This window comes from Sinocyclocheilus grahami, unplaced genomic scaffold, assembly GCF_001515645.1.
Source record: "Sinocyclocheilus grahami isolate Dianchi unplaced genomic scaffold, SAMN03320097.WGS_v1.1 scaffold903.1, whole genome shotgun sequence".
Classification (NCBI taxonomy): Eukaryota; Metazoa; Chordata; class Actinopteri; order Cypriniformes; family Cyprinidae; genus Sinocyclocheilus; species Sinocyclocheilus grahami.
Genome location: NW_015506082.1, coordinates 218734 through 232656, shown reverse-complemented (window position 1 = coordinate 232656; position 13923 = coordinate 218734). Strand labels below are relative to the sequence as shown.

At 38.6% G+C, this 13923-nt stretch overlaps 1 protein-coding gene across 1 annotated transcript in view; it reads left to right on the top strand.

Moving 5' to 3' along the window:
• LOC107564042 (LIM/homeobox protein LMX-1.2-like) overlaps nt 1-13923 on the top strand; it is a 66084-nt gene that overhangs the window by 47937 nt on the left and 4224 nt on the right. Inside the window, exons 4-7 of the mRNA XM_016249035.1 lie at nt 7646-7878; nt 9646-9821; nt 10782-10859; nt 11332-11398. Coding sequence (XP_016104521.1) covers nt 7646-7878; nt 9646-9821; nt 10782-10859; nt 11332-11398 — 554 coding nt within the window. The remainder of the gene's footprint in view (nt 1-7645; nt 7879-9645; nt 9822-10781; nt 10860-11331; nt 11399-13923) is intronic.

Here is a 13923-nt window from a genome sequence, read left to right as displayed (position 1 = left end):
ATAGATAGATAGATAGATAGATAGATAGATAGATAGATAGATAGATAGATGGATGGATGGATGGATGGATGGATGGATGGATGGATGGATGGATGGATGGATGGATGGATAGGAGGGAGGGAGGGAGAGATATTTTATTCATATTTTATTCATAGGCGCAGGAAGAAAGAAAACATAATTTTCCTGAATGCATTACATGTACTGATTTTTTTAATAGCAAAATGAGACACAACAACAGTGTATAAACTATTATAGAACATTGCTTTACTTATATACCTCTCAAATGTTCAAAAATACAAAATACAATATCAGAATAATCTTTCCCAAAGAATATGCAGCATTCAGAAATTATATACTGTATATATATATCATCTTCACACAACTTCCACTTCTAATCTATAACTATGAAGCTGCCCTAAATTGCTAAATTGTTTTCTCTCACTTTTCTTTGGATCTCTCTTTCCATGTTGGTATCCAGGATACAAGATCCATGTCACAGATGAAGCCATGTAGCCTGTAACCAGGTAGCTCCCAGACGCGGTGTCTGTCAACTCTCTTTAAACCGACCCCCCCTCACAAACACCTCAGTGTTCGTGCCTTCATGATTGACACGACCAGAACACATCGCAGGCCTGGGGGGCTTGGTTGAAGAAGCCTGGGGGGACTAACTGTCTTCAAAGTGATTGTTTACAGCTGTTAGACAGAGCCTTTGATGAAAATGTGGTGACATAAGAATCCATTCCGAAATCATTACAGGCTTTTTTTTCTCGTTCTCCTGCATGTTCAGTACATTCGAGAGGATAGGTAGGGATGAGAGCATGTGTTGCTAAATGTACGACGATTATCGAGCCGCCCACTCCCCCACACCTCTCTCCCTTCTCTAGACTCATCTTTATTCTCATCTGGGTATGTGATCCTTATCAGCGAGCTAGAGGCATTGAGGGAAAGGTCTTTAGTGGTCGGGAAATCATTGGCAACATGTGGTGAAAGCTTTTGTCACACTTTAAGTTGCTCATACGCTGTTCAAAGAGAAAGTACTCCGACGGCAACCGTTCTGAAAGGAATTAGAAGGTGAGGGCCTAGACAGAAATATCTTCCTCTGATGAACCGTCAAACGCTCTGTCCGTGCAAAACGCAGACACCCTGCAGGGAAAATATCATGTCAGAAAACAGGGAACGTGGAGGAATTTGGGCGCTTTTGCCTGTAATGTACAGGAGAATGAGGTCGGGACATAACACATGCCACATTCAAACCATTATTTAACATGCTTTTTTTTTCTTTTTTTTGATATAATTGTGAACATGAAAATGTCATCTGGTGATAGAATACCTGTTGTTCTAAGATTCCAGTGGTGGACATTTTTTCTGGCCAAACATGCCATCTTGATGTGTGAATACCTATTCAACAAGCGATTACACTGGACTCTTGAGAGTCTGGAAGCAAATAATGATCTTTTCTGAAGTTATCTGTGTGGATTATCTCTGATTTGACTCGTGGGGTCTGGTTCTGAGAGGGTCTGAATCAATACTGGCACTGCACTGCCTGAATTGTGTCTGTTGATCCAAATGTGAGAGTATTTTCTGCTAATCTGTGTGCTCAGGTGTTTGGTAGGGAGTGTGCATCCTTAGGACAAACAACCTTATCAGCGAGCTAGAGGCATTGAGGGAAAGGTCTTTAGTGGTCGGGAAATCATTGGCAACATGTGGTGAAAGCTTTTGTCACACTTTAAGTTGCTCATACGCTGTTCAAAGAGAAAGTACTCCGACGGCAACCGTTCTGAAAGGAATTAGAAGGTGAGGGCCTAGACAGAAATATCTTCCTCTGATGAACCGTCAAACGCTCTGTCCGTGCAAAACGCAGACACCCTGCAGGGAAAATATCATGTCAGAAAACAGGGAACGTGGAGGAATTTGGGCGCTTTTGCCTGTAATGTACAGGAGAATGAGGTCGGGACATAACACATGCCACATTCAAACCATTATTTAACATGCTTTTTTTTTTCTTTTTTTTGATATAATTGTGAACATGAAAATGTCATCTGGTGATAGAGTACCTGTTGTTCTAAGATTCCAGTGGTGGACATCTTTTCTGGCCAAACATGCCATCTTGATGTGTGAATACCTATTCAACAAGCGATTACACTGGACTCTTGAGAGTCTGGAAGCAAATAATGATCTTTTCTGAAGTTATCTGTGTGGATTATCTCTGATTTGACTCGTGGGGTCTGGTTCTGAGAGGGTCTGAATCAATACTGGCACTGCACTGCCTGAATTGTGTCTGTTGATCCAAATGTGAGAGTATTTTCTGCTAATCTGTGTGCTCAGGTGTTTGGTAGGGAGTGTGCATCCTTAGGACAAACAAATTGGGTGTCTGAGGGAATTTAATTCCCCACACTCCCCAATCCTGTTTGGTCTGTCTCATTAGGCATTACTCAGCACTGAAGTTTCACCTTTATAATTCACCATTGACTCACATTATTCACTCTCCTTGTAGTATCCACAAAAATAGTCAACTGTCCTGCTGTCTAATGTCTACTATGCCTTCCAACTAGAATAATAATTATATGGATTGATTTTCTCTATAGGCAGCAACTTACAAATAGCTCTCTGCACTGAAGTCTGAACTCCTAATTGGTTTCAGTAGTTTAGTGTTAGCATGTTGCTAAGCTAACACCACAATACTCTTTATGAACATTACAATTTATAGCACATACAAAACTATGTAAAATAAGTAATTTCAAAGTACACAGAAATTGTTTTATTGACACATGTTCAGTTTTGAATGAAATGTATGTTTATTTATAATCATCATTTCACTTTGTCCGTCATCATGGATTTCTTTTTTGATGAGCTTGTCACAGTACATTTTTGGATTGCCTTCTCTGTGAATGATACATGCAGCTATATGATATAATCTATGTTGCTTTCTTCGCATAATTTATTTATTTATTTGTTTGGTTGGTTGGCTGTTTGTTTGTTTATTTTAGTTTAGTTTACAAATTATTTAAATGCAGATGATTCAACAGGAACAATGCAATACCATAAAAGCATAAGCATTCATAAAATATATATTTTTTATTGATATAGTTCAATACAAAATGAATACAGTATATGGTATTTATAAAGCAAAAATTTTTTTTTAGAGTTTTGTTTATTTGTTTTGTCATATTTGTTAATAATAACATTGTTCTTATTTGTTTATTTATTTATTTTTTAGGTATTTTAGAAGGCAGCTCACTAGATATGTACATTCTCTTCACTTTCTTTTTACTCCTTGAGACGAATAGCATGAAAAGTGAGATCTGTAGATCTTGTGTTTTGTGTCCATTGGTAGTAGTTTCCCTCACTGAGTTTGTAGAGGCAGATAGTTTAAAAAGGCCCAGATGTGGAGATGCGTCTGAAGGATTCTACTCTCTAGTCTCTCTTCAGCTTTCATCTCAAACCACAGGACAAAAATCCCCTCCACAAGACGTGCGGCATCCCAGTAAGAGCTGCTGTTGTTTATGTCTGTCCTAACGTCTGGTCCGCTCCGCTCTTCCCCTGCGTGCCCATACTCCGTTGCTCACCCAGGCTAATCAGGTAATGTTACGGGGGATTGAGAGCAACACCCCACCCCCCCCACCCCCACCCCGGTTGGCCTTCGCCTACTCACACTGCGGTGTTGTTTTAAAGTGCATTCTTTCGGCGCTGAACTTGGAAAGGTATTAAAGTGGGATTAGGGGCTCCTCCACAATCCAGCGCTTGTGTCATTCACTGGGCTGCTCTCTTTCACTCCCCTCATCCCAGCCGCCTCCCTCTCTCTCTTTCTGTTACCCCCCACCTCTGCCCTGTTTGATTGTGGCGATCAGTGGGAGTTGAAGTGACTGTGGCTTTCAAAAGGAAAAAAAGGGGTAGGGTTAAATCCCTACTCCACTGCTCCCTGCTAATTCCCCTTGTTCCTCCAAGAAGGATTTACTTCTGCTGCCAGTTTGTGAAAGGCTTTCTCTGCCCATCCGAAAAGTTAGCCGTCGCCTTCCTGCAGAGGTGTGGTTGCTATAGCAGGGGCGTCATGCGTGGCTATTCCATCAGAGGTCCCACTGAGAATAGGGAACGGGTCAGGGGGGCTGACGACAGCCAAAAAGTCCGGATTAGATGCCGGGACAAAGCCAGGACAGGAAGATTCCAGAAGGAACAAATGGGAATTACAGCAGCAAAAATAATGCAAAGTGACAGAGAGGGGAAATAGAAAAATAATGGCTTACAAGATTAGAACGGGTGGGGGAAAAGGAGGTGAGAAGAAAAGAGGCGGATGAAAGGGAATGTTTTCATTTGGATGAGAAGGATCCTGAGAGCGGGGCAGTGTCGAGGTGAGCGGGCGAAACTAGAAAGTGTTACCACCGCTCAATAGGGTTAATTTCCTGTGCTTTCCGGCCTTTTTTGCCCTGGAGTCTTTGACAAGGATTCATATTGTTGAATGAACATTTGATTCAGACTGAGTCATGACAGATTCATTATTCTGTTTGACTTGTTTGACAGATCCGGCATGTAACTGGTTAATCTAGCCAAAATATTGTGTCAGCCATCTTTCAATGTGAAAGTTGTGAGTGTTTGGATGTGTTTAGACAGCAAAAACTCCATAAATATGATGGAATGTGCAAAATCATCTTGTTATTGTTACCAAATCATCTTCTTTACAGATGTTTTACAGGATCATATCACAGCACTGTGGTCTTCATGCCAAAAATTACAACCATGCTAATCTTCAATGCTTGCTCAATACTTGATTTGTGGGGGAAAAATAATTATATTTTCACGTGATTAATGAAATCTGTATGGACGAATTTACTTGAACAATTGGGAGTAACCACAACAGATCAGGCTGTGTCTAAACACAAAATGATAAAGGTGTGTTCCATAGAAATATTCCTTCGCTCAGAATGGAGAAAGGAGCTAGGTAGACGGATATCCCACGGACACAAGAGAATTGTTGGCATGCCAACAGTTTAGTTAGGATTAATAGTTTTCCACTGGCAAATAAAACATTTCTAATCTTCTTATTGTCCCACAATAAATAAAAGATTATGAGCCTATGTACAGCCTGCTAATGCCAGTATCCATATTGTTATTCCCCCAAGAAAAAAAAGGGGTTTTTGATCCCAAAATATGATGACCCCCTTGTGTTAAAAGGAGTTAAAATAAAAAATTCCATTTATTATTCCCATAAATAGTAAGCATAACATTATTAAGAGAGCATGATGTTCAATTTTAAATAATTGATAATAAGACAAATTAAATAACTATATATTGTCATGTAACTATAAAAATATTACTAACTCAAGTTAATAATTACATAATATAAATATATAGTATAAAAATAAAAATCTTGATTTGACTTGATTTTTATTTGGGTTTTTTACATTTATTTCAAGTTTTGGAACACCAGTTTGAACATTTTAATATAAATGTAAGCAAAATATAAAACAGAAACTCATTTAAATAAAGTAAAATACAGTTTAACAGAATCTGTAATGAATAAAATGGTATATAACATAGTACATAAAACATACAGTATCTACCAATGAGTATTTGCCAGTTATTTTCCAACATAAGTAATGATGCTGCTCCATAAATGACAAGGCAGTTCCACTGAATGCCACGTAGGTTTATTCTCATGACATCTCAAAGGATGCCCATAGAAACTCTGACATGCAAAACAACAGTAGCGACAAAAAATACCCAGCTATATAAAACTCCGACAAACAGCAATGCAGCTGGTCGTGTGTCCAGCAGGCTGCCATTATCAGTCCCCATCACCATCTCACAATGAAATTACCATCACAAAACCCACCATATTTACACATATTCATCTGAACTCATATTAACACAAATTCATCACTGTCAACCAACCCTGTCCACCATCAACAGAGTATGATGATGGGCATTCTCCCTGACTCTCCCACCCGATGAATAATGCCACAGATGAAATGCAGAGATACGCACAAGCGCCGGGGCAGCTGTCCTACCAGCCAGAGCAAACAAAAGAACCAAGGCTAATAAATCAGCTTTTATGGGCTGGACACTGTCACACACCTGCTTCCTGTAGAGGTGGGCTCCCGCTGAACCTCACAAGATGAGAGCGAGATGGTAATATCTCTGCCAGTAATGAAACCAATAGGATTTTATCGACACCGTTAGGAGGAAATGAAGGCTGCGGGGGTGGCCGCGATCTGTTATGTAAACAGACATGTATTGTGGCATAGCATATGATTTTAGAGTTTATCTGACAGGAGATCAGTTCACAGCAACATAGTGTAGATTTGCATTAAATTTGAGTGAAAATTTTTTACTTTTTGTTCTATTTTAATATTTTATGCCTTTTTTTCTCTGAACAATGTGTTGTTGTATAGTTACAAAAATTTAGAAATCGCCATTTTCCATTTGATTTCATGAGCAGCATTAACCAATCTCTCACAAAACAAAATGCAAACAGATTTTAAGCCATCTCTTCCCTAAGAAATAACTTCCCGTTTCAGTAGCATTGTGTGAGTGGCGGTGGAGCCTGTCTAATCACTGCAGTGAGTGGGGTAAAGCCAGTAGAGCTGAGGGCCCATGCCACTGATTGAGGTTTGTTGGTGCGTTGGGTCGAGAGGTGATCCCGTATTTCCTCCCATTGGGTTCTGCTGAAGCGTTGAGGAGTTATCCAGGCTGCAATAACAGATGAGCCAGTGTCAAAGCAGATCGCTCAGGGGCTCAACCCCATGCCCCCTGCCCCCTTAATCACCAAACTATGATGGACAAGCACATGTAAAGACATTCACTGTGCTGTGATGCCTACTGATGCTTTAATCTTACTGTATTTTAAAATCTCTTAAAGGGGTAGTTAAAAAAAAATCTATCATTGTTTACACAGTCATGTCATTTCAAACCTGTATGCTGTTGTTTTTTTCCATCATGAAAGTAGTACAAATATTTGAAAAGTAAATATGACATAATTCAGTTGTTTGTTTGACATGTGCATTGCCATGAAACATTTAGGGTCAGTAAGATTTTTTTATTTTTTTTTAAGAATTATGACTTTTATTTGGCAAAGACACATTAAATAAAAAAAAAATGACAGTAAAGATGGTTATAATATTACAAATATTTTAAATATTATATATATATATAGATTTTTTTATTTTTTTTTAATTACCCTTTGAGCTTTCTTTTCATCAAAGAATCCTGAAAAAGAAAAACATGTATAATGGTTTCCACAGAAATATGCAGCAGCACAACAGTTTTTTTTTTTTAAATAAGAATTTTTTTTAAACAGCAAATTAGCATATTAGAATGTCACACTGATGACTGGAGTAATGGCTACTGAAATCTCAGCTTTGCCATCATAGGAATAAATTAAATTTTTAAATATATTAATATCGAAAATAGCTATCTTAAATGGTAACTGTTTTAGAATTTTTCCGTTTTTACTATATTTTTGATCATATAAATCCAGCCTTAATGAGCATAAGAGGCTTCTTTTTTCAAAACCATTAAAAAAATCTTACTGACCCCAAACTTTTGAACAGTAGTGTAGGTTTAGAGCTAAATTTTGACCTTAGTTGTGTCTTTCTAGACAGATTTTTCAAGCATTTACACGTTTCTCTCTTTCTCTTTGTGACTTTCTCAGGTTATTTGTGACCAAATGCAGCGGGTGCCTGGAGAAAATTGCCCCCACGGAGTTTGTGATGCGGGCGCTCAAGTGCGTGTACCACCTCAACTGTTTCTGCTGCTGTGTGTGTGACCGACAGCTTAGGAAAGGGGATGAATTTGTACTGAAGGACGGACAGCTGCTGTGCAAGAATGACTATGAAAGGGAGAAAGACCTGCTCGGCTCTGTCAGCCCCGATGACTCGGATTCAGGTATGAATACAGGCTAATCTACACACCACAGACCATGATGCCAGTGTATTCATGAACATATTACGAGGGGAGACATCAGAAGACTTTCTTTGCTCTACAAAACACAGAAGACGATATTGAAGAACTTTTTTGTTCATACAATGAATGCCAAAATAACACTGACTTTCATTGTATGGACAGAAAACACTAAGACCGTTCTGTTTTACAGGAGTCAAAAGAAAGGGAAGAATATGCACAGAAGTGTAGAATATGGCCCCTTTAATCAACAGTCAGCAGAGGAAGAGCAGTTCTGACAAAGAGAAGCCACACTGTGCTGTCTGATGTGGCCAAGTTAAGTTGCTGGAAAGAAGAAGAGCTTGAATGTGTGTGAGTGAAAAGAGGGATTTCAGGCCCTGCTCACCAGCAGCCCCTCACTGCTTATCAGGACTCCTTTTCCCTCACTTCACCGTAATGAGGCATCTCACTTCTAATAATCCCCATGTGGATTTCATTTAAACACGCACACATGCACACAGCCCACTCTCTCAAACACTGAGAAGTTTGTCAGATGCTTCAGCAAGACTGCATCAACTTTCTGTGATGTTTGTCTCTTTTCTATTCTTCGTTTATAAGTTTTGCGTTTCTAAGTTGACCTGAAGTGGAGTGTAATGGCAAGGAATTCGTTTAGTTTGCAGCACACCACTCTACTGGCAGAAAAAGAGATCAGAAACAGATGAGAGAGAGGACCGAATCAGCCCATCATGTTTGTGTCTCCCGCTGATCACTTAAAAAGGCCAAACCATTCGCAGGCCTAATCGCCAGAGATGTTCACTGCTGATGCCACAAAAGCCACTAGTGCCAAATTGCAGAAGCCCTTAATCTCGAAAAACAGTCACGCTGGGAACATGCCCATTTGGGTTTTTAACTTTTGAACCAGGCCACGTTATGGAGTTTGGCACCTTTTTTTTAATTACTATTATTATTCTATTAAACACAAGCTGATGTGGCTTATTGGATGAAACCTCCACCCACTGAACAATAAAGCCAATCCCCCGTTTGACTGTAATAATTACAGTAGGAAAGCCAGGAGCCATTTTGTGAATATGGCACATTAGCTGGACCTACTGAGAGAGATTATCACGACACAGGGCAGGCTTGATTAACCCGCCCGAGGATCACCTTAGACTAATTGAGACACTTTGATTAGTTCATATGAACAGGCAGTGTAAATTGTGTGATATGAGGTGAGATATTGAACTTTATGGATTGGCGAGCTTAAATTCTGCTCACGTAGTTTGATTTGTACAGACTTTTTTTGCCCAAGTGTTCTTTTTGCAAGCATGTTCACTGCTTGAATTTGTGGTTTTGCTATCTGTTTCACTTCCCCTGGATAATAGGCCTCATTTCCCATATGTAGTCCACTTTCATACCTTCCCCAAAACGTTGCATTCGCTGTGTGTTGGATTCTTATCAAAGATTTATATAGTGTCAAACAGCCAAAGCCTTGCGCTATTAATTTTAAATGACACAATGTCCAGTCCAATGACAAATTCACATACTTCACAGTCAGAGTTGCCGTTTTGCAGTGAATGTGGCCCACTCATGCACTAATAAATTGATAACAAAAGTATTAAAACCACATGTGTCTCCTTTCGTTATGGATGCACTGTAACTGAATCTCCTAAAATTGAAAAGAACAAAAACATCTATTTATCATTAGGTTGTCTAAAAAGTTGCAGAGTTTTAAAAGTAAGTACTGATTCCTGTGAATGATGGATTTTTTTCCAGAGAAAAGTGAAGATGAGGAGTTGGATATCAAGAAGGAGAAGGGCTCAGGAGGCACTGGGAAGGGAGATGATGGGAAAGACCCAAGAAGACCCAAGCGACCACGTACCATCCTTACCACACAACAGAGACGTGCGTTTAAAGCATCCTTCGAGGTTTCTTCCAAACCTTGCCGGAAGGTGAGTTCCTCTAGATATCAGTTTCCTCAATCTCTTGAGCACCATCTTTCTATAGAAGTAATTTGCGAGTTTAAAATATGAAATAGTGGCACATTGTGGGATATAAATTTGCAGTTGTGATATCATAATCATCTAGAAATAACGTTTCAATAAGATATGAAGTTGCAATTAATGACGCAATTGTGAGATATGAAGTTGCAATTGGTATTTTTAGTCGAGTTGTGATATATATAGTCACACTGTAATAGATAGTCACATTGTGACATATAAAGTCACAATTACAAGAAATAAAGTTGCAATTGTGAGAAATAGTCAAAATTACAAGAAATAAAATCACAGTTGTGGGATATGAAGTCACAGGTATGAAATATCAAGTCGCAATTACGTGAAATGAAATGAGAAAAAGTCACAATTACAAGATATGCAGTTATGTCACAATGTAACAGAGATAGTCACAATTACATGGAATAAAGTCTGTTACAAGTTGCAATTAACACCGCAATTGTGAAATAATATGAAGTTGCAATTAAGGTTTGAAGTCACAATTTTAATATATAATTACTGTAACATTGTAAGATGAAAATATTATTGCAATTGTGAGAAATGGTCACAATTGTGAGAAATAGTTGCAATTATGTTAAAGTTTTGAGATATGAAGGTGCAATTATGTTAAAGTTTTGAGATATGAAGTTGCAACTGTGAGATGTAAAGTCACATTGCAATAAATAGTCAGATTAACAAGGAAAAGTAGCAATTGTGATATATGAGGTTGCAATTGTGAGGTCAAACTGCACTTACGAGAAAGTTTTGAGATAATCGATTTAGTTCTAAGAAATATATTTTGAGATAGTCACAATAATGAGGAAAAAAAAATCAGTTATTTTTAAACACTCTAAGATGGAAATGGGATTCCATATAATCTTCACTAAAGAAACAAATTATTTTTGTTGTATAATCTAGGTAAGAGAGACGCTGGCTGCAGAGACGGGCTTGAGTGTTCGCGTCGTTCAAGTGTGGTTCCAGAACCAAAGAGCTAAGGTGAGTCCAGACCCTGTACACTACCTTTATTAATCATCCAGTATTACCCGCACAAACCTGATAATGTACATCCAAGGACCAGATAACACAACAATTTTCAAGTAATCCTCCAACAATGCACTAAACTCCTCGCAGCCGCTGCCAAAAGGGAAAAACCAAGCGAGGCTCGAGACAGCAAATCTCAATCGCTATCTGCCTGAAGCTTAACCTCTCGACGCATTCCACAAAAAACTCCCCAGGAGTTCGAGAGAGATGTATTCACATCCATCCTGCTCTTACGTTAGCGACTGAAACCCACCTCAGAGCCCTGATTTTATCTTCAAAAGGCTGTGGATAATATAATGCAGCCAGATCAAGCTTGGCGTAGTTCAAGCAGAGTTGAACAACAAGGAGCATCTCTCTTTAGATAGACGAGAGTTGGTCTGGGGAGTCGCAAAGTTTTCTGATTGTGCTTTTATCGTTATTTTTTCAGATAAAAAAGTTGGCGCGGAGACAGCAGCAGCAACAGGAGCAGCAGAACTCCCAAAGGCTGGGCCAAGGTAAAATGTCCTGACATGAACCTGAAGGCAACCACATCAGTCCGAAATATGACTTTAAGACGGAAATCAACATGAATGAATAGCATCTATTTCCAATCTTTTGGTGTTTTTTGCATTTTCAGAATTCTGTGGAATGTTGAGTTTTACTTATTAAAATGTTTTAAATGCAGCTGAGAATACTACAGTCAGATTAGCCAAAACATTTACTAGTTGTAGAATGACGAACTTCTATTTTGTGTAAATTGTAAAAGGTTTTCTGCACATTTCTGCAGGCGGAGATTCCTTGTGGGCCTTCTTATAGGCAGTTTTGCTTCATAACTTAGACCTTGAGGTCAAAGTTACATTTTTAAAAGAATATCTAAGGGTAGAAAGTGAGGTATCCCAACCGACCTCCTTGCACATCACCCTTTGTGGTGTGAGTCGTGTCCACCCTCTCAAAAACAGGGCGAGCGACACGGGTGATGACCCCTGGTCGCTGTAGATTAGGTCGAAGAACGCGTGCAGCTCTTGTGTGAGGGAGGAAATGTGGAGGTGGATGAATTCATTTACAACATAAGCTCATTGAAGTTGCCTCCACTTTGACCGATCCACCCACCACGTTCCCTCCTTTGCTGGAAGCGACCCAGCATCACGGTTTCAGTGAAGCGGTTGTCTCAAGTTGCCATTCAGCCGGGCGCAAAGGATGAGCCATTGTATGTCTGTGATCTTCACACTCATGGAGTTCACAGCCTTCACATTTATAAGACAATCTGTTTCTGGTCATGCTTGGTGACATACCATGTATTAATACCATTTTTCAGGCTAATTTTTTATTTGAGAGTGTTAAAGAGCTAATCCGTCAAGTGCCGTCTTTTTTCAACAGTTAATATGTTGCTGAGACGATCCAACTGAGCTTCTGTAACAGATGAGTTTGGATGAGACTGTCTGGAAAATAGAAACGTGTAAAATATTATTCCAAGTTCTATGGAGGAGGACAAATGTTTCCTCTACAGCTCAAGAGTCTTAATTCCTGTACAAATATTTGTTGTAAGGCAGTGGAGTCCAATCTTCCGTCAGTCATATTTATTTCTTCACTCTCTGCGTTTGTCTTTAGAGACTGTGGAAATAACCATAAAGCAGTTTAAATACAGAGAACACATTTTGTGTTGGATAAAAGTACTTGTATAAGGGTACATTTTAAAAATCAAAACATTTAACTATGTTGTATGTATATGGCTAATGACATTGCTTAATACAGACCTGGAATTTAATGTTAGCTCATAGTCTATTTACATTTTAAATCCTTAAAGCAATATTTAAAAGTATGTTTTTGTTGTTGTACTTCCTAGAGCTGCATTTTAATAATCAAACATGTTAATTCTACTGAATATATGTATATTGCTTAATATATTTAAGACCTGTTAGATTTTATTTGCATTTTAAATCCTTAAAGAGACATATAAACACATTTTTTGTTGTTGTTTGAGATAAGAGCTAGTCTTCCTATCTTTATTTTGTGGAAAACTGAGGGTTTATACTGACATTTTATTGCTGAACAGACCCCCTTGTGCCTGCTCTCCTGCAGAGCCATAATCCAAGCGATCATTGAATCATCTTCAGCGATAAAGGACAAGCAATAATATTTTTATTTTATAGAGCGATGTTTGACTATTCTCACAATGCATTCATTTATGGAGCTTTGGCTCTGCTGTGTAGAGCAAAAAGATCACTGTCGAACAACAGAAGTGTAAAGTCATCACATTGACACTAGTTTCTCTCTGTTTGCTTCAGCACTTTTGTGGCCTTTGGCTGTGTCACATTTAATGGGATAATTCAAGTCAGATAGTGATCCATCTTTGGTCATGAACCTTACCCCTCATGAACCAATAGAAATGTTTTCTCAGAGAAATGAAAGAAAACGATAGGGTGATGGAGACGCTCGAGAGAGACAGCTAGGTGTAGATGAACTATTCTGGTGGTCTGAGATATTGAGAAGTCTTGTGAAGTCAGACTCCCCTTTGGGAAATACCTTAGCGGTCTTGAGTAGTCTGTGATGTCATGAATCATGAAATTGGGCTGGAATATGTCATCCAATGGAGCCCCACGGTTAATACTTACGTTATATTTGTTATCGTAAATCCTATCTGTCTTGGTTATTAGTGTCAGCTGTCCAATAGTTTCAGCTGTGGGGCCAGTGATTGGTGTGAAAACATTATAGAAAAGACTTTGCTGCGTCATGTTGTTTTAAAAGTTTTAATGCTACCTTACAACTTTATATATTTGGGTCAGTGGCAGAAAGAACCTTTTTTGAAAGTTGCACACATGACATTTTATAGTCTGAAGTTGCCTTGTCTTGTCTTAAAAAGGTCAAACTATTTGATATTTTAAAGGACCTATTCGTCTTCTCTATTATATAATTTCCTGTTTTATTCATTCATTCATTCTTTCATTCATTCCTGCATGTTGATTGGACCAAAAGTTTTTAAAGATATTTTTAAGCTATGAAGCAATTTGTGTGTGTGTATACATATATATATATATATATA